Source organism: Protomyctophum parallelum (genome assembly GCF_964188405.1).
Source record: "Protomyctophum parallelum genome assembly, chromosome: 13".
NCBI lineage: Eukaryota > Metazoa > Chordata > Actinopteri > Myctophiformes > Myctophidae > Protomyctophum > Protomyctophum parallelum.
This window is the reverse complement of record NC_139708.1, coordinates 19276762-19303675: the sequence shown is the minus strand read 5'-3', so window position 1 is coordinate 19303675 and position 26914 is coordinate 19276762. Positions and strand designations below refer to the sequence as shown.

General features: G+C 44.9%; 3 protein-coding genes across 3 annotated transcripts in view; all 3 read left to right on the top strand.

Annotated features, from left to right (window-relative positions):
* Positions 1-5671, top strand: part of smg1 (SMG1 nonsense mediated mRNA decay associated PI3K related kinase) — a 77426-nt gene extending 71755 nt beyond the window's left edge. The window contains exons 60-64 of the mRNA XM_083780276.1: positions 537-748; positions 1081-1181; positions 2151-2333; positions 3009-3115; positions 3559-5671. Of these exons, the coding sequence (XP_083636402.1) occupies positions 537-748; positions 1081-1181; positions 2151-2333; positions 3009-3115; positions 3559-3636 (681 nt within the window). The 3' untranslated portion in view covers positions 3637-5671. The remainder of the gene's footprint in view (positions 1-536; positions 749-1080; positions 1182-2150; positions 2334-3008; positions 3116-3558) is intronic.
* A 2086-nt stretch (positions 5672-7757) lies between these two features.
* Positions 7758-12521, top strand: LOC310868533 (2-Hydroxyacid oxidase 1-like; the record flags this gene model as incomplete). Its single annotated transcript, XM_083778993.1, has 8 exons — positions 7758-7894; positions 8425-8576; positions 9338-9608; positions 10365-10507; positions 11021-11112; positions 11600-11758; positions 12134-12203; positions 12454-12521. 8 exons carry the CDS (start codon positions 7758-7760, stop codon positions 12519-12521), a joined length of 1092 nt encoding a protein of 363 aa, XP_083635119.1.
* Positions 12522-18463: 5942 nt separating this feature from the next.
* LOC310869092 (2-Hydroxyacid oxidase 1-like) lies at positions 18464-26614 on the top strand (the record flags this gene model as incomplete). Its single annotated transcript, XM_083779682.1, has 8 exons — positions 18464-18600; positions 19777-19928; positions 23112-23382; positions 23701-23873; positions 25106-25197; positions 25676-25834; positions 26220-26289; positions 26547-26614. The coding sequence occupies 8 exons, from the start codon at positions 18464-18466 to the stop codon at positions 26612-26614; spliced, it is 1122 nt and encodes a 373-aa protein (XP_083635808.1).
* Positions 26615-26914: the final 300 nt, after the last annotated feature.

Genomic DNA, 26914 nt, shown 5'->3' with positions numbered 1-26914 from the left:
GCCATGGCCAAGGTACACACACACACACACATTCATATTAACACCTGCTGCGTGCCATGGCCAAGGTACACACACATACACACATTCATATTAACACCTGCTGCATGCCATGGCCAAGGTACACACACACACACACATTCATATTACTGCGTGCCAAGGCCGAGTGGAATAGTAAGAGAGTGGCGACACTAGCGTTGACTCTCATTGTAACAATGGAATGTGGAAGTGCTCATTCTATCTCAATGGGATAGTTCCAATTTTTGGAACTATAGCCCATAGGCATCCGCTTTGTCGTGAGATCAAAGCGTGTTGCTACACTCTTACTAGATTACCCTGGGCCAAGGTACGCACACATTCATATTGTCTGCAGCAAAAACACAAAACGTTCCATTTAAAGACGTGAATAATAGCGTCCCAATTCTGGGCATGGCATAATAGGTGAACATTCATATAGGGGGGACAAAGTGATGTGAGTCTTTTCCACGTAAATGTACACGTGCCATTTAAATGACATGACATGCACATGTTCTCTTCAGGACGAGGAGAACGCGCTGGCGGAGGGCGAGGAGGTGGCCTACGAGGGCAGCGTGCGTCAGTTCCTGCTGGAGTACAAGGCGTGGCAGGACAACGTGCAGATGGTGCTGTTCACCGTGGTGCAGTCCACCGGCCAGCCGCGCAGCCCCGAGCAGCTGGAGCTGCTGCAGGAGATCCCCGCCACTCTCAAGGAGCTGCACGCGCAGAGCCAGAGGTGAGCACTGACGTTGCTGCATTTAACTCGTTTTGACTGCCGCCGTTGAACAAATGTTCAATGGCGTTAGTCTTTGTGCATGGCTGTAGTCCCAATGCACACAGCCTAGAAAGCGGGGGTAGGGTCGCGGAGCACGGGCATAGGCGGGCACTTCCGCATGGTCCGCGTGCATCGCGGTCTATGACGTGCCCAACTGAACGGCGCGCGAAATGTGTGTCGCCGCTCACAACTTGTTACGGCTCAAATGTAACAATACATGGACCGGTGGGGCTTTGTGTTTATATGTTGCCCAGCAGCCCTACTCACTGAAAGCCTCTCGTCTCTCCTCACAGTGTGTATAATGGACTGGTGGGCTTTGCTTCTCCACTGGTGACAGAAAGAGACACTGAATGTGGCAGCCCTGTCTCTATTGCTCAAAACAGCTTCGCAGCAGGTACGGTACCGGTTCTCCTGTGTCACACCATATTATGCCATGTTACACTAGTGCACACAAGACATACAATAGGACAGAAACATCAACAGTAAAAAAAACTGAGTAAAAACAAAAGACAAAAAAAAACAGAAGAGGTCATGGGATGTACAACAACAACAATACATATTACAGATTTTTGGATTCCTTACACTTTTCCCACTTTTTATAGAATTTATCCTCTTGTAGTCCAAGTATGAATGTTAGTTTTTCCATAGCATACAGTTCCTCAATAATGTCACAAAATATATTCCATGAAACTTTTTTCTTTGGAGGTGGTCTCTCCCTACGCTTCCATTTAGGACTTTAGACCCATTTCGACACCTACTAGTTGACAAGTAGTAGTGGTGGGTATTGCCTGCAACCTCACGATAGATACGTTGATTCCAAATAATGACCATTAGTGCTGGGTGTTTCCAACAACCTCATGATCAATACGTATCATTATACAGGGTCCTAGACCACCGATTGCAGAGGCTTTGACACATCTATTGACAGAAATGTTAACGTTTTCAAACCATTTTGAAAAACGTAGTGGATTACATTTCATTTTAAACAAAAAGCAAGGAAACAATGTTTTTTTTTTTTTGTTTTTTTTCTTTTTCTGTCAGACAGAAACTGATTCTGATGTTTGTTTTAAAGCTGCATCACACACAGCGTTTCCTGCTGTATCGATATGGTATGATATGATATGATGATACGATTATGAATACGATGCAAATATTGCCATATCGATTCATTGAACACACCCCTACTAGTAGTACTGCCTGAAGGTCATTGGAGCAATATCTGACATGGCCAAGCAGCCTTTCTGTCTCGCAAAAGCCGTAGAAATTCAAAGCAGGACATAAAAGTGTGTAGAGAATAGCCGCGTCTGAATTATTGGCCTACCTTTCACGTCTTCTCTCTCTCTTCCCCCCCCCCCCCCCCCAGCCGTGCGATGCAGCGGGGTCGTCAAGACCCCACAGGACTCCATGTCCCAGAATGCACGCAGCAAGGCCCTCCCCCGTAACCTGGAGACTCCGGCCGACACCCCGCCCGGCAGCGTGCCGGCCAGCAGCAAAGGACTGAACCCCAGTCCCAAGCGGGCCGTGCGCGACCCCAAAACAGGACGAGGTAATGCCACCTGCTCTAGTCCAGTGGTTTTCAGCCAGTGGTCCAGCTTGAGGGGGTTCCAGGTGGTCCCCAGCTAAATGATGGAGAGTTGGTAACCAAATAGACCCTTATAGAATGTAGATATTTAACTATTGAGAGCTAAAATGAAAATGGTTTAATTTTAGAGTTACAAAATAATTGTTAAACATCAAACAACTGCATCACTTAATTTACAAGAAGTCTACACAATTAGAGAATGTAGAAGAATTGTTATTTTTCATCAACGTTTGCCTGTTATCTCAACTAATGGTACCACTTCAATACAGCATGGAATTGTAGACTAAATCTTATCCAACGATAACAACATATTAAGTGTTGGGTCTGAGAGGCTAAATCCCATCAAATGGTGGTCCGTGACTCGAATGCCATATATATATATATATATATCAAAAAGAGAAAACCTTCCAAGGAAGGGATTCGCCGTGAGCTTCGTCAGGTGCTATGATGAGCACCTGACAAAGCGTTGATACAGTAAGTTGGGCCGTCTCCGTTCCCTGGAGTGTGCTGTCCCTTCCTTGGAAGGTTTTTCTCTGCTTAGTCTCCTCCTCCTCCTCATTCAGTCGTTGACTTTAACGTGACGGTTGTCGTAACCTTGTCGTAAAACGAAACGCGTCATTGTTTGTGGTCTGTCTGCAGCCGTCCAGGAGAGAAACTCCTACGCTGTGAGTGTGTGGAAGAGAGTCAAGGCCAAGCTGGAGGGCAGAGACATGGACCCCAACAGGAGGATGAGTGTCACAGAGCAGGTACAGTACAGTACCCATACTATTCAGGAGACTGTGTGTGTGCATGTATTGTATTGTACAGTATTGTATGTGGGCCAAGGAAGCCGGCGTGGGGAGGGTGATCAGCGACACCTGGATCTATGGGCAACCGTTAACGCATCCGAAATGGTATGGAATATATAGGACCGATAAGACTATAAGGAAGGACCGGTCCAAATCATATGAAAAGGATTAGCTTGGAGCCCTATCACAACAAGTATTAACTTGTAGTTTAGTAACTTTTTCTGTACTTTTCCGTCGAGGTTTCTCAGAGAGACCTCAGGTTTGCTTTTAGGTTGACGTTCATGAAGCTGCCTTGTTTCAGAAGGCCTTTTCAGGTCTACATGGGTTCAATAGGATTTAGAGAAAAAGCTGCACACACACACATGCAAAGTGGTCACTCATCACCTCTCCTCCTCCTGCAGGTGGATTTTGTCATCAAGGAGGCCACCAACTTGGACAACCTGGCCCAGCTGTACGAGGGCTGGACGGCCTGGGTGTGAACGCGAACGCCGCTACGTCTCTTTGGTCAAAAGCAAAGGGTTAAAAAGATCCACCAGAATCCACTGAGTCTGGGGGCGAGAGGAGCCGCGCGGCACCGTGCCACACAATGGGGGGAGGTCAAGGGCCAACCCCCCCCCCCCAATACCCAAACTCCTGAGTGGGGGGGGGCTGTCACCCAATCCGGGGAAGAGGAGGTCCACTTCGTAGCTAAACCGCTGCAAACCACCCGACTCCCCCCTCCCTCAGCCCCATCGGCGACCCAGCTAACACACCTTGCTCAGCGTGGTGGGTGGGTGGGGGGGGCCCGCAACCCCCGTCTCACTCTCTTAATGGTGTTTTCAACGGGTGTAAGCTGCCCGCGACAGGGGGAGGGGAGGGGGGAAGGGGAAGCGAGGGGAAACAAGTCTTGATGATGAAAAAAAGGCTTTCTCGTCCCTCCGCTTTTGAGGGGCAAAAAAAAGAAAAAATAACCACCTTCCCCCCTCGCCTGCACACAGCCCACTACCGACCACCTACCCAGCATCATCACCCCTGTTGACCCAGCCCAAACACAGACACGACCCCCGATGGGTCCTCCGCGAGGCCGAGGCAAAAGGCAGTGATGGGACTTTGTTCGTTTGCAGGCTGAGGCCTCCTCTCATGTGAGTACAGCCTCCCATGGGGAACCAACCATACAGCTGGTTTCTAATAGCAGTACGCCACTGGGGTTTGGACTTCAAACGGAGGGACTAAGATCGACCGAGGGGCCTGTACTGTGAAGAGCGAAAATTGTCCGTTCCTGCCGTTTTTGAAGCATTTTTTCCTTAACGGTATGGCGATTTGTGATTGGCCAGTGGCCGTTCTGTGGACAACAGGGCAGGTGTGATGCGGGCGACGGGTGTAGGGGGCATAACACTTCTACAAGGCTGAATGGACTCCCATCTGAAGCCTCAGATTTAAAAAAATTAAAAAATGAAATTAAAAAAATAAAATAAAAAATGATTAAAGGGGGAAGAATCTGTGTAATCAAGACTTTTATTTCTCCTAAAAAAACATTTACAGAAAGAGGACTTCTGATTTTTTTACACACGCCTCTTCAATATTGTGTATCGTCCAAATTGTCACAGAAGAAAGGAATGTCACGTGAAGATGGGTTTCTGGATCGGGACTCGCTGTGGCTTTTGTCGTGGTTAAATTTAAAAAAGCCTGTTTGTAATGGAACTAATTATTGTGATGAGTCGGAAGTGTTCCTTTATCTCCGAGGGTGTACAAATGGACCCGTCAGGGTCTACCTCTACACTATCGGAAGTTAATTTAATGCTCTGGATTTCGGCGTGTTTCGTGAGAGACGACGAGGGACATGTAAATTGTGAAAGTGTTTTTTTCCTTTTTTCGTTGGGTGACAGCGTGGCGTACAAATGGGACGGTGGTTCTCAAACCTTTTTTTAATTTCAAGGAGCCGTACAACTGTTGAGTGTACAAATGGAACCAAATGGATCCGCAAGGGTCCACTTTTAAAAGATATCCTCAACCGCAGAAATAAACGTTCATTCTGTTGCATCGGCAATGAAATTCACACAGCTTGCTCAAGTCCTCGCTGGTTACCCGCAAGGGTCCATTTGGTTCCATTGGTACAGTCTTGAGTAACAGACCCAGACCTGTAAGGGTCCATTTAGGACCTCACTTTGAGAACCGCTGCAGTATGGCAATCCATTTCTGACACCCTTTTCTTCTATGTTCATCTTTGAATCTGTGTTGTGTTAATGTAGATGTTGCTAGTCTCATCCTTTCTTTGAAATGCAATTTAAAAGTAGATTGCCGTCATATTTTTTGACTTGCCTGTAATAACCCGTAGCCTTCCTGACATGTAATTACCCTCCCACCCCTTTAGTGCTTGCGTTTTATTGATCTTGACCTTCTAGTTTTACATTTTTAGTGGGAGAAAACTTAAATGACAAGTTAGTGTTGTTTTTTGGTGATGGTTCAAACTGTTATTTCTTAAAGTTTTAAATGGGTTTTGTTTGATGCCAAATAATAAAGTTGGAATTAAGAGACGTGGCGCGTCAGCTGGTTCTGTTGAAAACATTTTGAATAAAATATCATTTTACTTTACATTTTTATTTATTCATTTAAGATGCAACACTTGATCGCCATGGAAAAACGTGGGTCTTTAAAGTTACGTACTGTGACGCGAAGCCAAATAGAAGAGAATACGCGGTTCAATAACTCTTTATTCAGACAATGCATTCTGAGACATGCAGAGTAAAGGCTCATACATAGTCTGGATTTTCTGTGGTGAGATGACCACCAAACTACAACATGATGTCATGAGCTGCGGTGAAGAGCAAACCACCGCTCCAGCCCTTCTCTCTGTTTTTACTCACCAACATTCAACATTATTTCATCTCCGGTGGTCAGCTCACCACCAGAGCGGTGGTCACCTCACCACCGTAAATCCAGACTATGAATAGGCCTTTAAGCAACAGTTTACATACAGGGAGTAAGTCACTCCCCTCAAGGGAGAGGCAGTAGTGAGCTCAGCTCTGGTACATAACATGCCCTGACCTTATATTCTCATACCACCAGGCCCCTGGGCAGCGCATCAATCATATATCATCTTTTGGCTTTTCTGTGTAAAGCTATCAGTCTAAAAATCTACACTCAAAACAGCCATTATCTTTAATATATAAAACAGCCATTAAACGTATTAAACGCTCAACAAAGGCTTGTCTAGTCAGCCATACTCGGGTTGTGTAAACATTAACAACCAAAACAATGAAATTTGTACACATTTTGTTGTCTTCGCAACGGGCTAATCTATGGCATTTTTTTTAATACTGTTTTTATTAGGCATTTTTTGTATGACATCAGAATATTATCGACAATGATGAGTAATTCAGTTAAATAAAATGAAAAAAATAACAGCCAATGTAAATGTTCCACATACAATACATAATAAAAAAGACAAATGTGATAAACATGTAAACTAAAAACAGTTAAACAATGACAAATGTGAACAAACAAAACAGACAACAGGACAGACACTCTTGCTCTCAAACTTTTCCAACATGTTGTAAATTAAGTGAATTACAGACATTCTTTTTTAAATGAGAAAAAATTAAATAAAGAAAAAACACTCAGTTTCTTTTTTCTAATTTTTTTTTTCTAATCTATGGCATAAACCGCATTATTAATCTCAACTGCTCATTTGATAAATGTGACATCTGGTTTTCAAGCCAAAGAAGAGTTACACATGGCATGAAATGCAGACGTGCTCAAAGATGAGCTCTACTGCATCCGTAATTACTAGAAGGCTAATATATACTGCCGTCCAAATATTCCACATTTCTGAGACCGTTCATTTACAGTTGTGACGACACAGACAACTCCCTGACAATATCGCTGAGAAAGTTTATTAGTGTGGTTGCCCTAACAGGGCAACTAGACTCTAGTACTTGGAACACTTTATTATTCTTTCTTTTTTTTGGAAACGCTACTCCTCCCACAGTTTGGACGGCACGCATTTCTGTCCCCATCTTTCTTGCAGTGTCTGGAACACATCATACATGTCTGTCCTTCCTTTTGGGCCTCATTGCACTCATCACTGAGGAAGGACACATTGCATTTACTGTCAGCCAAGAATGGAGAAATAATGGTCTTACTACTTCTGTCCCTGTAGCTGCTACAGTTTAATCACCTGTGCCACACTGTCACTGTAACCCACTTAGCCATCCTCGCTAATGTACCAGTGTGATTCCTAGAAGAAATTCAATGCTTGGCATCCATAATAGCTTTTTTGGCTCGGCTAAATGGGCTGTTTATGAACCTGGGAGGGACCCCCACCAACCTGGGGACCACACCACTGTTGTGTTTGGAGGGGGGATTAACCTTCCATATTAAAGTCAAGTTGCTGTTCATTGCAACTTACTGTGCGTATGAGCGAGCAGACGCATGCTATTGAGTATGGACACATTTCCTTATAATGGTGACTCAACCAGGCAATACGGAGTCAGTGTAAGGGTCACAACAGTTTAATGATTAAAGCTGTAATGCTGGTGTCATCTCTCGCTCTCTGTGTATTTGTGTCACTTTCTCAGAGCTACTAGCTGTGTGTGTGTGTGTGTGTGTGTAGTAGTGAGTGATGTCGGGGCAGCATGTGTGTATCAGTGACTTTGAGGACGAGGCCAGGAGGGTCCTTCCTAAGGCTACCTATGACTACTACCGCTCAGGAGCCGACCAGCAGCAGAGCCTGGCCGACAACACCGCCGCTTTCAACAGGTCACACACACACACACGCACACACACACACACACACACACACACACACACACACACACACACACACACACACAGTGAGGAACTTCTATTGCATGTGTTACCTACTCCTAGCCCTAGTGGTAAGCATTTATTTTTCTCCAGATTTGCCACAACTTCTGCTAATTTTCCCTAACTATGATAATGAATGGCCAGTTTCTCGTCATTGAATGCCATTGACAATGAATGGGCAGTTTTGAGTGCAATGAGAAAGGAGGGTTGTCCACTCACTGAATATCTGCTCCCAGGAAACTTTACCTTTCGACCCTTCCGGGTCTTCGTCAGGTATGAAACACAAACATTGCGTAAACACAAACAGAAATTATGTATGATGTTAAGAGCGCCGCTCATATCACGTGTGTGTGTGTGTGTGTGTGTGTGTGTGTGTGTGCGCGTGCGTGCGTGCGTGCAATGTGCATGCACCTACAGTACATGTGTGCACTGCTGATGGGTTGCGCGCGCGCGCGCGTGTGTGTGTGTGTGTTGTACTGTAGATGGCGTTTTTTCCCTCGGGTGCTGAGAGATGTGTCTACCATTGACCTGTCTTGCTCCGTGCTGGGACAGCCAATCAGCATGCCTGTGGGCGTGGCGGCCACGGCCATGCAGAGGATGGCCCACCCCGACGGAGAGACCGCCACCGCCAGAGGTGATCTGTCTGTCAATCAATCAATCAATCAATCAAAATCTGTATTAAGGATACATGTTCATGTGTAGATCAGTGGTTCTCAAACCGTCTCATTTCAAGAGTTACAAACCTGTAAAGGCCTATTCATACGTCACCTCATCACCGGAAACTGGAGTATGGATAGGCCTCCATTCGGAACCACATCAACCGTACGTACACTACAGTATAGAAGCCAAAGCAGAGAACCCCTGACTGGGAGGATCCTGAGGTGTTCCCGCAGGCCAGGGTGGAGATATTTTATAATCCCTCTAGTCTACCTGGTCCAAAGACTCCCAGCTCATAGCGTGCCATAGGCGCACTATGAGCTTGTAGGTCTGCTATTTTTGGAAAATTCGAAGAACGACTGACATAGAAACATAGCTTTTCCAGAAAACTCAGGTCAAAATGGGTTAAGCCAAGACCCAAGACCGTATACTGTAGCTGCCATACTACTGCAGTACCTTCAGGTACGGCATCAATGCTGAAATGCATGATCTGGAGAGGGCACTGTTTACAGACTGGTCAAAGGTCAAAGGGCTGATGTCTGTGTGTGTGCACGTGCCCGGGGCTGATGTCTGTGTGTGTGCTCGTGCCCGGGGCTGATGTCTGTGTGTGTGCTCGTGCCCGGGGCTGATGTCTGTGTGTGTGTGTGTGCACGTGCCCATGGCGAACAAAACGTTCGACATTTTCAAGAGCTTTGGGAACCAACTGAGCTACAATGTCTTAACGTTGCTTCTACCCAGCATGCCGAGTGGCGGGAACAGGGATGGTGCTGAGCTGTTGGGCCACTTCCACCATGGAGGAAGTGATGTCAGCGATGACATCGTCACCGGGCGACACCGGCGTCATGTGGCTGCAGCTTTACGTCTTCAAAGAACGGGGTCTCACTCTCTCATTGGTCCGCCGGGCGGAGGAGGCGGGCTATAAGGGCATCTTTGTTACCGTGGATCAGCCATATCATGGCAGGAGGTGGGACGATGTGCGCAACCGCTTTGAACTTCCCTCACACCTGAGGTAGGAACCATGTTTTTGAAAGCCTTTATTTAACCAGAGACAAAATGTTTCGATGTCAAGAGTACATCTTCGAAGACGTACTCTAGAAATCGGAGCATAATTTCTTGTACTTACCGTAAATAAAAAGTTGCTCCAGTGCCTTTGTTCTTTTTGATACTGTGTCAAGGTCAAGGTCAAGGTAAACTTTATTGTCCACAAGGGAAATTTGTCTTGGGCTTTCACCCCAGCTACAGCCACACATAAAACATCAATGACAACAAAAATACATTACAGAGGAAGACACAACATTACACAATTGCACACATGATGTGGATAATCAGGCCTCACGTAGTTACCGCTGTTTCAGAGCCTCGTTCAGCATCTTAGTTGATGCTGATACAAACGATTTTTTAAATCTAATGTACTTCCACTTTGGTTCTTTGTATCTTCTCCCAGAGGGCAGAAGTACAAACTCGCCATATAGAACATGGGTAACATCACTGACAATTTTTTGAGCCTGTTTTAATGTAGCCTGCTCATAAATAGACTGAAGAGAGGGGAGTTGTCTTACCCCTATGATCTTCCCTGCAGTCTGCACCAATCTGAACAATTTGGACCTCAGTTGCACTGAGAGATTACCGAACCAAACTGTGATGCCAAACCTGACCAGGCTTTCCAAGACTGCTCGATAGAACACTAACATAAATCTTTGGTCAACACCATGAACCCTGAGACGTGTGTGTGTGTGTGTGTGTGTGTGTGTGTGTGTGTGTGTAGTGTGTCTAACTTTAGTTATGGCAACAACAGTGAATTGGCAGCGTATGCTGCCAATGCGATAGACCCCTCCCTCTCCTGGACAGACATCACCTGGCTGAAAAAACACACACACCTGCCGGTGGTTGTGAAAGGAATATTGACCGGTACACATACACACACATACACACGCGCACACACACACACACACACACACACACACACACACACACACACACACACACACACACACAACAAAATATACTGTATTCCCTGTATGAAACTATGATGCAAGCATCCATGACTCTACCAATAATTCATAACACTAGTCCTTACCCGTTCTGAATATATGAACAGCAAATGATGTTCAGTGTGGGTAATGCGATGTAATGGATCACATTACTGATAGGGGGGAATTGTTTACAGATGGTCTTGGGAAGTTGGGTTGGGCACAAAAGTAGGCTAATTATCTTTTGTGCAAGTAAATGCTGTAGTACAATTATAAGTACACCATTGATGTGTGGTGTAAATTTGGTTGTGATATTCTGCCTATAAATGGAAGTTATTGAATATTTTCACGTTCGGTGTTGCACTTTGTAGACGGTCCCTAACTGCTCACTGTGTGTGTGTGTGTGTGTGTGCGTGTGTGTGTGTGTGTGTGTGTGTGTGTGTGTGTCTAGCTGAGGATGCCATTCAGGCTGTGGACCATAGTGTTGATGGTATCTTGGTATCCAATCACGGAGCTCGACAGCTGGACGGAGTTCCTGCCACGGTCTGTGCACATGTGTGTATTGTACAGTGTGTGTATGTGCCTGCGTGGCGTGCATGTGTGTTATGGGACTTCCAAATTCTCCATGGTTTTTATTTATTTATTTATTGTATTATTGCACAGTACAACAAAACAATATATATGACAACGCAAAATCTGACAATTTTGTGTTTTACACCTTTTTTCGGCCCATAACTTAAAGCCCCCATCCACCCTGATTGGGACCAAATAGCCATTTTCAATGTTTCTTCACGTTCTTGGTAGAATTCTCTTAATTACCATATTATGAAGTGAGGACCGATTTTGTGAAGATAGGTTGAAATGGGTGAAGTCGTCCTTTAAGGTTTAAGCATTTACAACACAATACAAAAAGTATTTGTTTAGCTCGTTTTCTGTTTACTGAAATGCAAATCGTTTCATTGTCCTTTGTGTGCGTGCGTGCGTGCGTGCGTGTGTGTGCGTGTGTGTGCGTGTGTGTGTGTGCGCACAGCTGGATGTGCTTGAAGATGTAGTGAGCGCCGTACAGGGTCGCTGTGAGGTGTATCTGGACGGAGGAGTGAGGCGAGGAACAGACATCCTGAAAGCTCTGGCTCTGGGAGCCAAGGCTGTGTTCATAGGACGTCCCATACTGTGGGGACTGGCCTGTCAGGTCCGTCATCTGACAACTGACATCAACCACTGTCTACACACAGCTTCTGGGTCGTTATGTCTTAGGGTTACCACTCTCTACACACAGCTTCTGGGTCGTTATGTCTTAGGGTTACCACTCTCTACACACAGCTTCTGGGTCGTTATGTCTTAGGGTTACCGGCGGCAGGTTATTCTCTCAAGTCAGATTCAGAACCCTGCAGCAGAATCTGTCGGCAACTCTTCTGAGATCAAACTAACTAACTGTGTGTGTGTGTGTGTGTGTGTGTGTGTGTGTGTGTGTGTGTGTGTGTGTGTGTGTGTGTGTGTGTGTGTGTGTGTGTGTGTGTGTGTGTGTGTGTGTGTGTGTGTGTGTGTGTGTGTGTGTGTGTTACAGGGGGATCAAGGCGTCTCAGAAGTTCTGGAGCTACTGAGGACAGAACTACGACTTGCCATGGCCCTTGCAGGTAGAAGACACACACACACACACACACACGAATCGTCGCTCAGTATATCTGTTATCATTTACATACACAACACACGTGACATACCTCAACTGACCTCTGTGTCACTCACTGTACAGTAAATTCTTAGAAACCATCAGTGTGTGTGTGTGTGTGTGTGTGTGCGTGTGCGTGTGCGCATGCGTGTGCGCGTGCATGCGTGCGTGTGTGTGTGCGTGCGCGTGTGTGCACGCGTGTGTGTGTGTGTCTCTAGGCTGTCGTTCTATATCAGAGATAAGCAGGTCCATTGTCAGGAGAGTGGAGTTCACCTCCAGGATCTGATGACCTCTTGTGGACAGTCTGGAGAACTGCAGCCCTGAAACATGCCTGTCTCATGACAGTGTGATGCTACTTCATCCTGTTTTGCTATTAAAATGCTTTTTATTGAAGAATACGGAATGCATGGGTGCTATTACCCACCCGTGCAAACATCTAACATCCGTGGCCCCGGCGGTGAGCACTTTATATTTGAAATCTGAAACGTTATGTAGACGTTAAAGGGACACTTCACCCTTTTTGCCAAAAAATGTAATGTAATGACGTTAAGAAGCTTTAGAACACTTTCCTGGAGATCTTTATGTGTGTAATATGTGGTTTTAGATATTTTAGATTGTAGCAGTGAGCCTGTTGTCTCTGATGTCATGGACACTGGGCTCACTACCTTCCTGGACTACATGTTGTCTCAGTAAGACAGCTCTCCCCCTATCCACAAGGAGGAGCAGTGCACCAAAGAATTATGGGAATTGTAGTCCAGGAAGGTAGTGAGACCAGTGTCCATGACATCAGAGACAACAGGCTCACTGCTACAATCTAAAATAACTAAAACCACATATTACACACATAAATACCCCCAGGAAAGTGATCTAAAGCTTCTAAACGTCATTAACATATATTTTTTTGCAAAAAGGGTGAAGTGTCCCTTTAACGTTGTAAATGTAGCAATAAGGTGTGCAAAACGGGGTATAATTCCGCCAGGACGAGTTGTGAACCGTGGCTAGGAGAGCTGCAGTTAAATCTCTGGTCACAGTGATGGAAAATGAGCTCATGTTGTATTACCACTGGTGGAAAGTAAATAAGTACATTAAACACTAAAGGCAGAGCCAACATCTACACAACCCTGCAGCTCAGGAGCATTGTGGAGTACTCCTGCCTGCAGCTCAGGAGCATTGTGGAGTACTCCTGCCTGCAGCTCAGGAGCATTATGGAGTACTCCTGCCTAAACCCTGCAGCTCAGGAGCATTATGGAGTACTCCTGCCTGCAGCTCAGGAGCATTATGGAGTACTCCTGCCTGCAGCTCAGGAGCATTATGGAGTACTCCTGCCTGCAGCTCAGGAGCATTATAGAGTACTCCTGCCTGCAGCTCAGGAGCATTATAGAGTACTCCTGCCTGCAGCTCAGGAGCATTATAGAGTACTCCTGCCTGCAGCTCAGGAGCATTATGGAGTACTCCTGCCTGCAGCTCAGGAGCATTATGGAGTACTCCTGCCTGCAGCTCAGGAGCATTATAGAGTACTCCTGCCTGCAGCTCAGGAGCATTATGGAGTACTCCTGCCTGCAGCTCAGGAGCATTATGGAGTACTCCTGCCTGCAGCTCAGGAGCATTATGGAGTACTCCTGCCTGCAGCTCAGGATCATTATGGAGTACTCCTGCCTCTCGGACCACTCTCAGGCAGCTACTGTATTAGAGTAGACAACATCCAAAAACGAGGGCTTTAAAAAGCATTGGGGTGGATGAGGACCTTGACCTACACAGCATGCCATCAGCTTATGGTCGAACAGTTGCAGCAACAACTGTCAACAAGATGCACACTCCCAGCTGTCCTGGGGGGCCTCAAACCACTACCCCAAGCCCACACGCCAGGTCGAATCACCCGGAGGGTAATACCAAGCCACGCCCTGGAAACCCCCCCCCATGTAAAAAAAAACAAAACACCAAATACCTTCATAGGAGCTTTCTCCACAGTATGGAACAGCCGGATACACCAAGACTGTTATCCCATAAAGCTCAAGGACTTTTAATCATCCAACATTCCGTTTCTATTTTCCCCTGACTGAGTAGCTGCAGATCACTGATAGGCTCTTTCTTAAAGCCTGTATCTGCTTCAAAAAAAGAAAAAGTACTGCACTTTTCTTTTTTTTTATGATTTTTTTTGTAACTTTACTGGAGTATTTCCAATACTTTTACTTCTACTCAGAGGTAAATATTGTACTTTTATAATATTTAATTTATAATTATTTGAATACTTTTGAAAATAGCCGATTTACAAGCTGAGCTACAACCTGAGTTCTGAACATGTAGATCAGCTATTTTTTAAGTATTTTTAAAGATTTTTTACATTTGAAAACTTGGGGAAATGGGACCTTCTGCATAATGAGTTTTTTCTTCTTTTTTATTTTACTTTTGATTTAAAGTATATTTTAAAGCCAATACCTTTGTACTTTTACTAAAGTTAATTTTGAATTCTGAACTTGCACTGTAACAGACTACTTCTACAATTAAATACGGTAGTGATACTTTTACTTAAGTAAAGAAATGTGAACTCGTACTGCTTTCATCACTGTGTATTATCCCTGTGCTCTGACCGTCTGGTAAAGTTTAAGTTGACAGTTGAAGTTACTGCTAAAAACTCCAATAATATAATGAACTGCACTTTTAATGAGGAGACAATTATTTAACTTAATAACACCCCAAACATACAAATGATAACATGTATCAGCAATATATTACTATTTAATTCTTAACTTGAATCAACATGCAGCTCAATGATCTGTTCACCAACTGTTATTGGTACAGAATTAACTACTTCAACCCGACAGTAAATGGTAAATAAATGGTGCATTTATATAGCGCCTTTATCCAAGGCGCTTTACAGAGATTGTGCATTACATTCACCCATTCACACACACACATTCATACACCGATGGCAGCGGAAACCATGCAAGGCACCAACTAGCACATCGGGAGCAATTAGGGGTTCACTGTCTTGCTCAAGGACACTTCGACAGTAACTCTGGGGGAGCCTGGGTTCGAACTGGCAACCTTACGGTTACCATCCAGGCACTCTACCCCTGAGCCACCGCCGCCCCGTATATACGTCGTTAACCAGGGACCCTCAGGGATCTGTACTTGGTCACCTCCTTTTTCCCCTCTACACAAATGTAGAGGGTATGTGCAATTGCGCATGCATAAAGTGAGTGGCAAATCGAGTGAGTTTAACGTTGTTTAATTTAATGGACTTTTCTGTTTTGTTCCCGCATAACTTCCGGGTATGATGATGATGGCACGCGGCCACGCGCATACACTTTATTTTCACCCAGAAATATTGTAATGTTTTGTATGACAATGACCAGAAAACGGATGCTAAAATGTACCGTCTGGAGCAAAAATAACACAATAAAACAGACCCACGGGCCACTGCACCTCTGTCAAGTGCACCAGCGAAATGTATGCATTTTGTATGTCCATTTTCCCCATTATGTGTAAAGTTACAGTATGCTCTATACAAACAATCTACACTCAAAACTGCCTTAAATATATTAATTATATCAGCCATACTCCAGTTGCGTAAACAACCAAAACAATGAAATGTGTACGCATTAGTTTTTTGTCTTCGCCACAGGCTATCATGGCATTATTTGATAAATGTGACTCTCCTGGTTTTCAATCCACAGAAGAGATGTGTTGCACATGACGGTACACATGGCATGAGATGCAGAGGTGCTCATAGATTAGCTTTATGCAACCATAATTACTAGAAGGCTAATATCCATATACTGCATTTGTGCACAAATGCTTTCACTCTTAAGTGAACACGACTTGATGTAAATCAATCCAATGGTGTCCAGGCTCAGCAAACCAGTTTACAAGAGGCCCCTGTGTGGAAGGTTAAGCACTGGTGAATTTAAATAAACCAAGTAGCCTTTTTACTGCTTTAGGCGTATATTCATAAGTCTATTGACTTAAAAACTGCATTTGAACAGGCTGTGGTTAAAATGTCATTGGAAGAGGCAGCTGAACTCTTCCAGGTTGGATACGTATATTCTTACATACACTAGCTACTAGATCTATTGTAATATTTGAAATAGTTTACAGTATATCGCTCTTGGATAATTAATCAATTTATTTCCACACTTAAGCTTATAGACAAACTCAGCAGAATGGATCACAATAATCAAATTAATTCTTAAACAAGAGTTAATGCAGGTTCAAATAGAATTTAAGAAACAAATCAAAAGAAAAAGTGCCCTTCCAGGCACAGGTCTCCACCAGGTTATCCACAGATCCGTGCAGTTAGAGGTAAAAACACTTTTCGGCCAGTTATAGCGCCACCTTGAGGCTGAGTTGAAATTGTTCATGTGGCATTTCGTCCTCGGCCTAGTGGGAATGTGGGTGCACAATTTCACGGAAATCACGCGATGTGTTCATGATTTGCAGCATTTTGTTTGAAACTGAGCACTCCTGTGAACTTTGGAAGCCAATCTTAACCAATCAGGATGGAGTCTGATAAATCTGAAAGACCCGTTTCGTTGAATGGCTCTAGAGAGACTGTGTACCAATTTGCGTGATGTTTGGACAAAATCTGTAGGTGTACTGTGCAAAAACTAGTTTTGCACAAAGCGGCCTCCTGGTGGCGCTATAACGCGGACGGACGGAGTGCAAAACATACTCTCCCCACATGCCTTCGGCCTGGTGGAGACAATGATAATGAAATTATATGATAGATAATGTTCTTTGCCATGAACTTAGAAACTTGATGTATAATGCATCACTTTCCTGAGTGGTGGTTTGTTGAGAGCTTTGAGAGAGGGGCAGACTGGGGTCGGGTCGTCTGTCTTCTGAGGGAGAGAGGTCGCGTTGCAGGCGGCGGGGGTTTGGATCGTCTGTGGTAACCCCTGAGCCTCTCGTTGTAGTGCCTTGGATTGCCTGGGATCGTCTGGGACGCTCAGGTCAGTAAGGGTCACATCAACAGTTTAAGCTGTTCTGCTGGTATCCTATCTCTCTCTCTCTCTCTCTCTCTCTCTCTCTCTGTCTCTCTCTGTATTGGTTTGTGTCGCTTTCTCAGAGTTCACACAGTTCATCAGAGCTGCGTGTGTGTGTGCGTGTGTGTGTGTGTGTGTGTGTGTGTGTGTGTGTGTGTGTGTGTGTGTGTGGAAACAAGTTATTTGAATGGGTACTTCCTTGTATACGAACATGAAGGGCTTCATGGAATTGGACAGTTCCCAGTTATACATGTCAATTCTGCCAGCATTGACAGTGTGTGTGTAACACTTGATGTTGTGACTGCTGTCTCAGTCAGAAGTTAGGCTATACCATACTGAACATTCTTGAGGGTCAGCAGTGCTATAACTGTCCGGCTCCTTCACAGAGATCACTTCACATGTTCATTAGCTATAGCACATTATATAGCACATTATATGTGCTATAGCTGGATGCGATAGCTTAATTGTGCCTTTATACCCCTCGTCTACTACACCCCCATAATATTCAGCTTTAAATGTAATTTCGGTTCAACACATGAGCATCAATCACTAGACGGAGTGTGATTGAATCAATACGCAATCAATACACACACACACACACACACACACATCTTACATGTTATGCCCTGGGCTCAAGGTTCACAGATAGCCAGGGTCATGTTATGAAGTAACTTTGTCCACGCATGCACGCATGCACGCACACACACACGCACACACACACACACACACAGTATTGACAGCGGTTGGTGTTCCGTGTGAACAGTAACATTAGTAACTAGTAGGCTACTACTACTGTACTACAGTGTCTGTTCGTGTTAAAATGGTCAATGAAGGGCCGGTCTATAGAAGCAGAGTCACCGGAAACAGCAGAAGAAGACCTGAGACAAACAGGAGGGGAGGAGTTGTGTGTGTGTGTGTGTGTGTGTGTGTGTGTGTGTGTGTGTGTGTGTGTGTGTGTGTGTGTGTGTGTGTGTGTGTGTGTGTGTGTGTGTGTGTGTGTGTGTGTGTGTGTGTGTGTGTGTGTGTGTGTGTGTGTGTGTGTGTGTGTGTGTGTGTGTGTGTTTGGGGGAGGGGGGGGGGGTGTAAGGGTCACATCAACAGTTTAATGATTAAAGCTGTTCTGCTGGTATCCTCTCTCTCTCTCTCTCTCTGTATTGGTTTGTGTCGCTTTCTCAGAGTTCCCACAGCTCATCAGAGCTACTAGCTGTGTGTGTTTGTGTGTGTGTGTGTGTAGTAGTGAGTGATGTCGGGGCAGCGTGTGTGTATCAGTGACTTTGAGGACGAGGCCAGGAGGGTCCTTCCTAAGGCTACCTATGACTACTACCGCTCAGGAGCCGACCAGCAGCAGAGCCTGGCCGACAACACCGCCGCTTTCAACAGGTCACACACACACACACACACACACACACACACACACACACACGCGCACACACACACACACACACACACACACGCACACACACACACACACACGCCCCAAAACCCTCCACTCGAAGCCTCCGCTCTTCCAACACCAGCCTTCTCCTTGTTGTCCCCACAAGCTCTGCACCATGAGCGACTGACCGGCCGGCCTTCTGATCTAGTGCCCCACATCTGTGGAATGCCAGACCTCACTGTTTCAACATTGTTATGGGTCCCCATCGTTTTAGTTTCCTACATTTTAAATGATTATTATTTCATAAAAAAGAAATCCCCCAAAAAGCTAAACTTTTCATGAAGTAATAACAAAATCCAATGATTCTTTTCAGTAATGTCATAAAGAAATGAAAGAAAAATCTAAGAAATTCCATGAATTAGAAAATAATATTTAAGTATAGTGAAAATAGCCGATCTACCAGCTCACAACGTGACGCGAAGAGACACGTTATGAGCTTGTAGATCGGCTATTTTCACTAGTTTGGGTCCCGAATACCCGAATACCTAATTTCAGTTTTGGGTCACAGGCTGAAAAGTTTGGGAACCACTGCCCTATAACTTACCGAACACCTGAGAGCACCACAGTCCACTGATGCTTTTAAAAACCTGCCTTTTTTAACAAGCTTTTTCTTAATTATTCTTGGTCCAGTTCTTTTCTATTCCCTGGCCTGATTTGACCCACTGTAGTTTTTAATTTGACCCTTTAGCCTAATAGGGTCCCATGCAATTGTTTGATTGCCTTTGCTGTTTTAAGTGGTCATAAATTAAATGCATTATTATCATTATTATTATGTATTACCTCACTACTAAATGCCTATGATAACTGTCTTAAACTGTCTTAAACCCTCCATACTTCACTGCCCGGGGTCCCCCAGGGGTCTATATGTGGCCCCCTCCTTCTTATCATTATAGTGAGCTTGTAGGTTGGCTATTTTAGCTGAAAGTTCCCCTATTATGACATGCCCAGAATAGGGAGGGACACTATAGAGTTCATGTGCCTAACCTAACCTAACCCTAATTTGAACCAGGATCCTAAAAGCTGCCAACAAACTTTGCCAGATCGATGTCTCATGTTAAACACTGCTTGTGCTTGTGTGTGTGTGTGTGTGTGTGTGTGTGTGTGTGTGTGTTGTACTGTAGATGGCGTTTTTTCCCTCGGGTGCTGAGAGATGTGTCTACCATTGACCTGTCTTGCTCCGTGCTGGGACAGCCAATCAGCATGCCTGTGGGCGTGGCGGCCACGGCCATGCAGAGGATGGCCCACCCCGACGGAGAGACCGCCACCGCCAGAGGTGATCTGTCTGTCAATCAATCAATCAATCAATCCTTGTCTTTTCAAGGACCCTCATACCTAGTCTGCAAACCAGACGAATCTGGCAGATTGGTCTGGTACTCAGTTTGAATTGAATTATACATTTCAACTCATACCAGAGTTGTGGGTGACCAATCGGAGGCCACTATTCAAAGTGGGACATTTTTTTGCTGTGACGTTTGAATCTGTTTGTAAAACCACGCCTTCATGGAAATGAATCTTCCACACAGACTAATATGCAGTGATTACAAACACTGATTGCACAAAAAACACTCCTTGGGCTAAATTCGGCCATAGCATGACATGACCACATGACCTCATCACATTTGTGATGATGGCTATGGCCGTGTTTTTCGTTGCAAAACTAATGTTTTGAATAGATTCAGAATCATGAAAACCCCCTGTTGCCTAATATACAGTAGTAGTAATGGTGGCCATATAGATTTAGCAGATTTGGCCACTGTGGCGACCCAGAAGGTCACCACAGTGGCCGGGCGCCCTAGCTAAATCATTAGAGCAGGCCCTGGGCTACATATGTGCACAATTTGGCGCGTTTAGACAAATTAGCGCGAAATGGCCATTCTCTCTCCCTATCCTCTACTACCAGGCCAGGGTAGAGATATAGGCCCTCATTTATCAATCGAGTGTAAAATCTGCCACAGATTCGAGTGCAGGTTTCGTAGTACACCCACGTCGCCACGGCATTTATAAAGTGATCGCAAACAGCTGATCCTTCCTTAATTTCGTTCCGATGTTAATAAATGTGACGGCTGAAATATATCTGGCACGCCCTATGGAATCAAGCCTCGCCCTCGTTTTTGCGACATGAACACATGCAATACGATCCTTGGTTTCCGTGGTTACAGGAAAAAACTGTTTCTCTCGCTTGCCTTGCGGCTCCCTTTCTCATACATACACACACACACACAGACGCACACGCAACTTGCAACTCGCCTCACCCCCCGCACGCACGCACATATCGCAATTTTCAAGCAACTTTCACTGTGTGTTGTTATAGTTGGTATATTAAATTATTAAAGTATTTTTAATTTGATATACAACAAGATATATTAGTGAACGAAAACCTGAACCTGTGAACCATGAATTAAATAACAAATAGGCACACACACGCGGCACGCCTCGGTTTTGCATAGGCGCTCCTCTTGTCCTGTCTGTCTCTCTCTATCACTGTGGTCCGTCCGTGACCAACTGACCATGCACGTTCCGTTCGACAGTCTATTTAGATTGCCTCGCAGTCGCTAGTCGCTGCAGGGCTGTCAACTGTCGATTATATTAATGTGCAGCCAAAATATATGGTACTGGTGGTGGTGGGCTGACTCATGGCTGGGTTAGCCGATGCGGTTCCCCTGCATGCATTTGCGCTGGCACGGCACATTGGCATTCCAGTGACGCAACGGGTTTATTAAACGAGGAGGAGATTGCATATACCGTAACTTCCAGAAAGACATTGGCCTGCTGTAGATTTGGCTACAGTATATAGGCTACCCATGCATGTTGGGAATCTCCGCAGCTGCATTGCACGATAGACTACTTTCCAACGTCATGGAAATATTCCAGCACAGACAGCCCAAATCCTCGCATGTATGCGCTCATGCGAAACACTGTTTAAATGGCTTAAATCAACAATTTTAATTGTAAAGTTGGAAAGCTCCTACAAATTTCATATGACACAAAGACACATCTTGTAGGTCTATTCCTTTTTTCTTTTCTTTTTCTTTTTTATTTATTTACATGTAGCCCATATACATACAGTTTTATATTAACATTTTAGGAGTGAATACATGTGTTTCGATGCCTTTGGCAGCCTCTCAGCTGGTCAGACAATGCTGCTCCGCCGTTCTACGACAGAAAAACAGGTGAGGACAAAGCGTACGCCAGCTCCCGAGCAGACGTTCAAGTTCAATTTCAAGCTTTGCCGGAAATGGTAAATGTCGAAAATGTCGGTAATTTCGGCGTGCACCCATATTTTTGCGTACGCACGGTTGATAAATGAGGGCCATAATCCGTCCTCAGATGGCCAAACACCCCTCAATATTTTCAACAAGGCTCTGATCATAGAGTATAAAGAAGGATAGAGACTGAAGCTCCCCCCCCCCCCCCGCTATTCATGTCAGTGGAAGTTGCTCAGTGGCGTTTTTTTCTTTTTTTTGTTTTTTTATTAATTTGAAAATATGAAAATATCATACAACATTTTTCGAACTTTCTTTTTTTTCCCCCTTTTTTCCCCCCCTCCCCTCCCCCCAGAGTTCCCGCTCTGAAAGAGCCACAACCCCGGTATCTTGCAACATATGAAATAAAAGGCACATACAAATATACATAGACATAATAGAATAATAGAAGTATGCAAACAAATAATAATAATAATTTAAAAAATATATATATATGAAAATAAAATAAAAAATAATAATAAAATAAAATAAAACAATTACAGTAGGGTCAGTGTAACAAGTTAAGGATTGTTGATGTCAGCCGTGTTCATCCTCTCAATGTGTGTCAAAAACGGTTGCCAAATGGTGTAAAATTTTAAAGCACCGGCGTACCCTCTTGTGGAGTAGCGAATCTTCTCCAATGTCAGATGATGTAAAACATCATTAACCCAAGATTTAAAGGTTGGTGATATTTTCTCCTTCCATTTAAATAGTATTTGCCGCCTAGCCAAAAGAGATGCAAAGGCTATCATATTCTTGTTTTGTTTTGTTTCTAAGATGAAGATCTTGGGAAATAACTCCAAACACTGCAATAGTGGCAGAGGGTTCTATGGGCACTTCTAATACATCTGAAAATGTTTTAAATATTGATTGCCAAAATGTATTTAGCTTTGGACAAAACCAAAAAGCATGTGCAAGGGTTGCTCAGTGGCGTTTTTAAGCACCCGGAAGAACCGTCTACTACCGTCTACTTCCGCATTTGACCACCAAATGTTGGTGGTCAAATGCGGAAGTGCAACCGAGTGCTGTTAAAGCCCAGCTGCACAGGGTTTCCTCGTCATGAATCCACGGGTCCACCTGCAGTCCCTCCTCTTACCACTAGGGCCCAGTGCTTCAAGCCTTTAACGTTGAAGAGTCTCACTGGGGCCTTGGCTCTGATCCAGAAACGTTTGGGAACCACTGAGCTAAAATGTCTTAACGTTGCTTCTACCCAGCATGCCGAGCGGCGGGAACAGGGATGATGCTGAGCTCTTGGGCCACTTCCACCATAGAGGAAGTGATGTCAGCGATGACATCATCGCCGGGCGACTCGGGTGTCATGTGGCTGCAGCTTTACATCTACAAAGACCGGGATCTCACTCTCTCATTGGTCCGCCGGGCGGAGGAGGCGGGCTATAAGGGCATCTTTGTTACCGTGGATACGCCATATCTTGGCAGGAGGTGGGACGATGTGCGCAACCGCTTTAAACTTCCCTCACACCTCAGGTAGGAACCATGTTTTTTGAAAGCCTTTAAGACGGAACGTTTCCATATCAAGACTAGATCTTCCAAGACGTAGCCTATACTCTAGTCTAGACATCGAAAATAAAAAGTAGCTTTGATCTTTTTGATACTGTATATCCCTATGATGTCATTCTTAACGTGACACTTGGTGTGTGTGTGTGTGTGTGTGTGTGTGTGTGTGTGTGTGTGTGCGTGTGCGTGTGCGTGTGCGTGTGCGTGTGCGTGTGCGTGTGCGTGTGCGTGTGCGTGTGCGCGTGCGCGTGCGCGTGCGTGTGCGTGCGTGTGTGTGTGTGTGCATAGTATGTCTAACTTTAATACAGCCACGATGGCGTTCTCTGAAGGTAGCTATGGCGACGACAGTGGATTGGCAGTGTATGTTGCCAAGGCGATAGACCCCTCCCTCTCCTGGACAGACATCACCTGGCTGAAAAAACACACACACCTGCCGGTGGTTGTGAAAGGAATACTGACCGGTAGGCACGCACGCACGCCGCACGCACATACACACGCACATGCGTGCTGTGTTGAGTGCTTGAAGTAATATACTGTATTTCCCATATGAAACAATATGATGCAAGCATCCATGACTGTAGCAATAAACCATGGCTGCGGCCTGCATGAGCACACAACAGCCCTGCTAACCAGGCTCAGCCCTATTGGCACGCCGGCTTGTGTGTCGGTCTGGCAAGTGGGAGACTGGGGTTCAATCCCCGGCTCCTGCGCATCACTACACTTGGGTAGAGAGGCGAGCTGGGAAACAGCAGCCACTACACCCACTTCTCCTGTTACTCTGGATGGGTTAAACGCAGAGGACACATTTTACCGTATGTGCAAATATTTATACAGTCACAAATGCCACCAATGGAGTAGGGACCAAATGATTAAGAATGATGTCATCTTTCAGTTTTATTTCCTAATAATTGCACTATAGTGCTAACACAAATCTCTAGTAGGCCTAGGCTACGCATAATGTTAGCACCACCCAATGCAAAGTGCCTTCATTCCCTGGATGTTTAGGTTAAAGTAACATTATTAAAGGACCTATAACATAAAATTCAACTTTTTCAATTTCTTTTGTGTTTTTGGGGCTCCCATGTGTTTTCTATCCCCACAAATAACCAATTTTGAACATTCATGCCTTCATGTCATATGGGTGTTTTAATGGAAATTGCTCTCAGGAACAGCTCGACTGATTTTGGCCTCATCGTGATGTCACCAATGTCACCCTACTTTGTATAATTCCTCCTCTTCTTCAGTCTTCAGTTCCAAATTTGCATTTCCACTTTGTTTACAATGTCCACCATTGTTGATTTTCCAAGCTGGCATGGCATGGAAACAAGCCTGGTTTTATCTAGCATCAGTATTATAATGACTCAAATATTAAATAATCTGCATATCAGCACCCCCACCACCTCAGGACATTGTGGTACTGCAGCTAAAACTGCTTTCAAAGTCCAGAAAGAAATGACAAGGCCTGGTTATATCAGAGTGGTGATTGAGGCTCAAACCAATAGAAATAACTTTGAGGGACATAGACAATATGATATTAAATATTAAAAGCAGTTTTAAAATGCATGTTATTTGCGCTTTAAATGACCACAAATGATTTTCTCATGGTGGTGAAGAGACTTTACTCACTTTTCCAAATGTCACCCTAACTGTTCCTAATCTCTCTCTCTGCATGCGTGCGTGTCTGCATGCTTAGCTGAGGATGCCATTCTGGCTGTGGACCATGGTGTCGATGGTATCTTGGTGTCCAATCACGGAGCTCGACAGCTGGACGGAGTTCCCGCCACGGTCTGTGCAAGTGTGTATGTACAGTGTGTGTGTGTGTGTGTGTGTGTGTGTGTGTGTGCGTATGTGTGTACAGTGTGTATGTAGCCTACAGTATGTGTATGTGCCTGCGTGACGTGCATGTGTGTTATGAGACTTCCAAATTCTCCATTGTCTCAAAGTTCCACTATGTTTCTTCACTTTATTGGTAGATTTTAGTGAGGACCAATTTTATGATGATAGTGAAATGGATGAAGTCGTCCTTTTAAGCATTTTAAAGACATATCTTTCACAACAAAAACATTTCTACAGCTTTTACATCTGTGCTTTGTCAAGTCGAAAAGTATTTGTTTAGCTCATTTTCCGTTTACTGAAATCTTGTCTTTGGCCTTTGTGTGCATTTGCGTGCATGTGTGTGATGTGTGTGTGTCTACTGTCTATATGTGTGTGTGCATTGTGTTTGTATGTGTGTGTGCGTCTATCTATATATGTGTGTGTGCAGCTGGATGTGCTTGAAGACGTAGTGAGCGCCGTGCAGGGTCGCTGTGAGGTGTATCTGGACGGAGGAGTGAGGCGAGGAACAGACGTCCTGAAAGCTCTGGCTCTGGGAGCCAAGGCTGTGTTCATAGGACGTCCCATACTGTGGGGACTGGCCTGTCAGGTCAGTCAGCTGACAACTGACCATCGCCATGCTGGCTTGTGGTGGACGTTTTTGTAAAGAAAAATCTATTTTATGCCACGGACATACAGAGCTAGCCTTGAATTCCTATGACAAAAGGAACCAAATGGACCTGTACGGGTCCTTGCAAATAAAACATTTGAGAACCACTAGTACTAGAGCACTAGTTACTATGACATGTCGTAGTAGATAAGTGTCATACTCATACATATACTGTATTCTGAAGAAACTTGACATTTTGCCTAGACCAAGTCTTTGCCACGGACACGTCCATGTAGGTGTGTGTGTGTGTGTGTGTGTGTGACTGTGTGAGTGACTGTGTGTGTGTGTGTGTGTGTGTGTGTGTGTGTGTGTGTGTGTGTTACAGGGGGATCAAGGCGTCTCAGAGGTTCTGGAGCTACTGAGATCAGAACTACGACTTGCCATGGCCCTTGCAGGTATATCTGTTATTATCTACATACACAACACGCATACCTCAACTGACCTCTGTGTCACTGTACAGTACTTACGAAACTATCAATGCTTCCGTGTGTGTGTGTGTGTGTGTGTGTGTGTGTGTGTGTGTGTGTGTGTGTGTGTGTGTGTGTGTGTGTGTGTGTGTGTGTGTGTGTGTGTGTGTGTGTGTGTGTGTGTGTGTGTGTGTGTGTGTGTGTGTGTGTGTGTGAATGTGTATGTGTGTGTTATCTGTCTCTAGGCTGTCGCTCTATATCAGAGATTAGCAGGTCCATTGTCAGGAGAGTGGAGTTCACCTCCAGGATCTGATGACCTCTTGTGGAGAATCTGGAGAACTGCAGCTAGAATATCTGCTCACAGACACACTAGTGATTAAAAGTAAACTAATTTTGTACCAGCAGCGACGGATTAACCCCCAATGAAGGTCCCCAGGGCCAGGAGCTCTTTTCAGGGCCTCAAATCCAGTACTGCCTGGTCCAATATCCTCAAAGGTCCCCAGAGAACCAAGGGGCCTGGGCCACGGCCCCACCGGGCCAATGACTACTTTTGCCCTGTGTACCAGTGGTGCAAAATAATTTAAGATTTCCAATGCTTTTACTTCTACTCCAC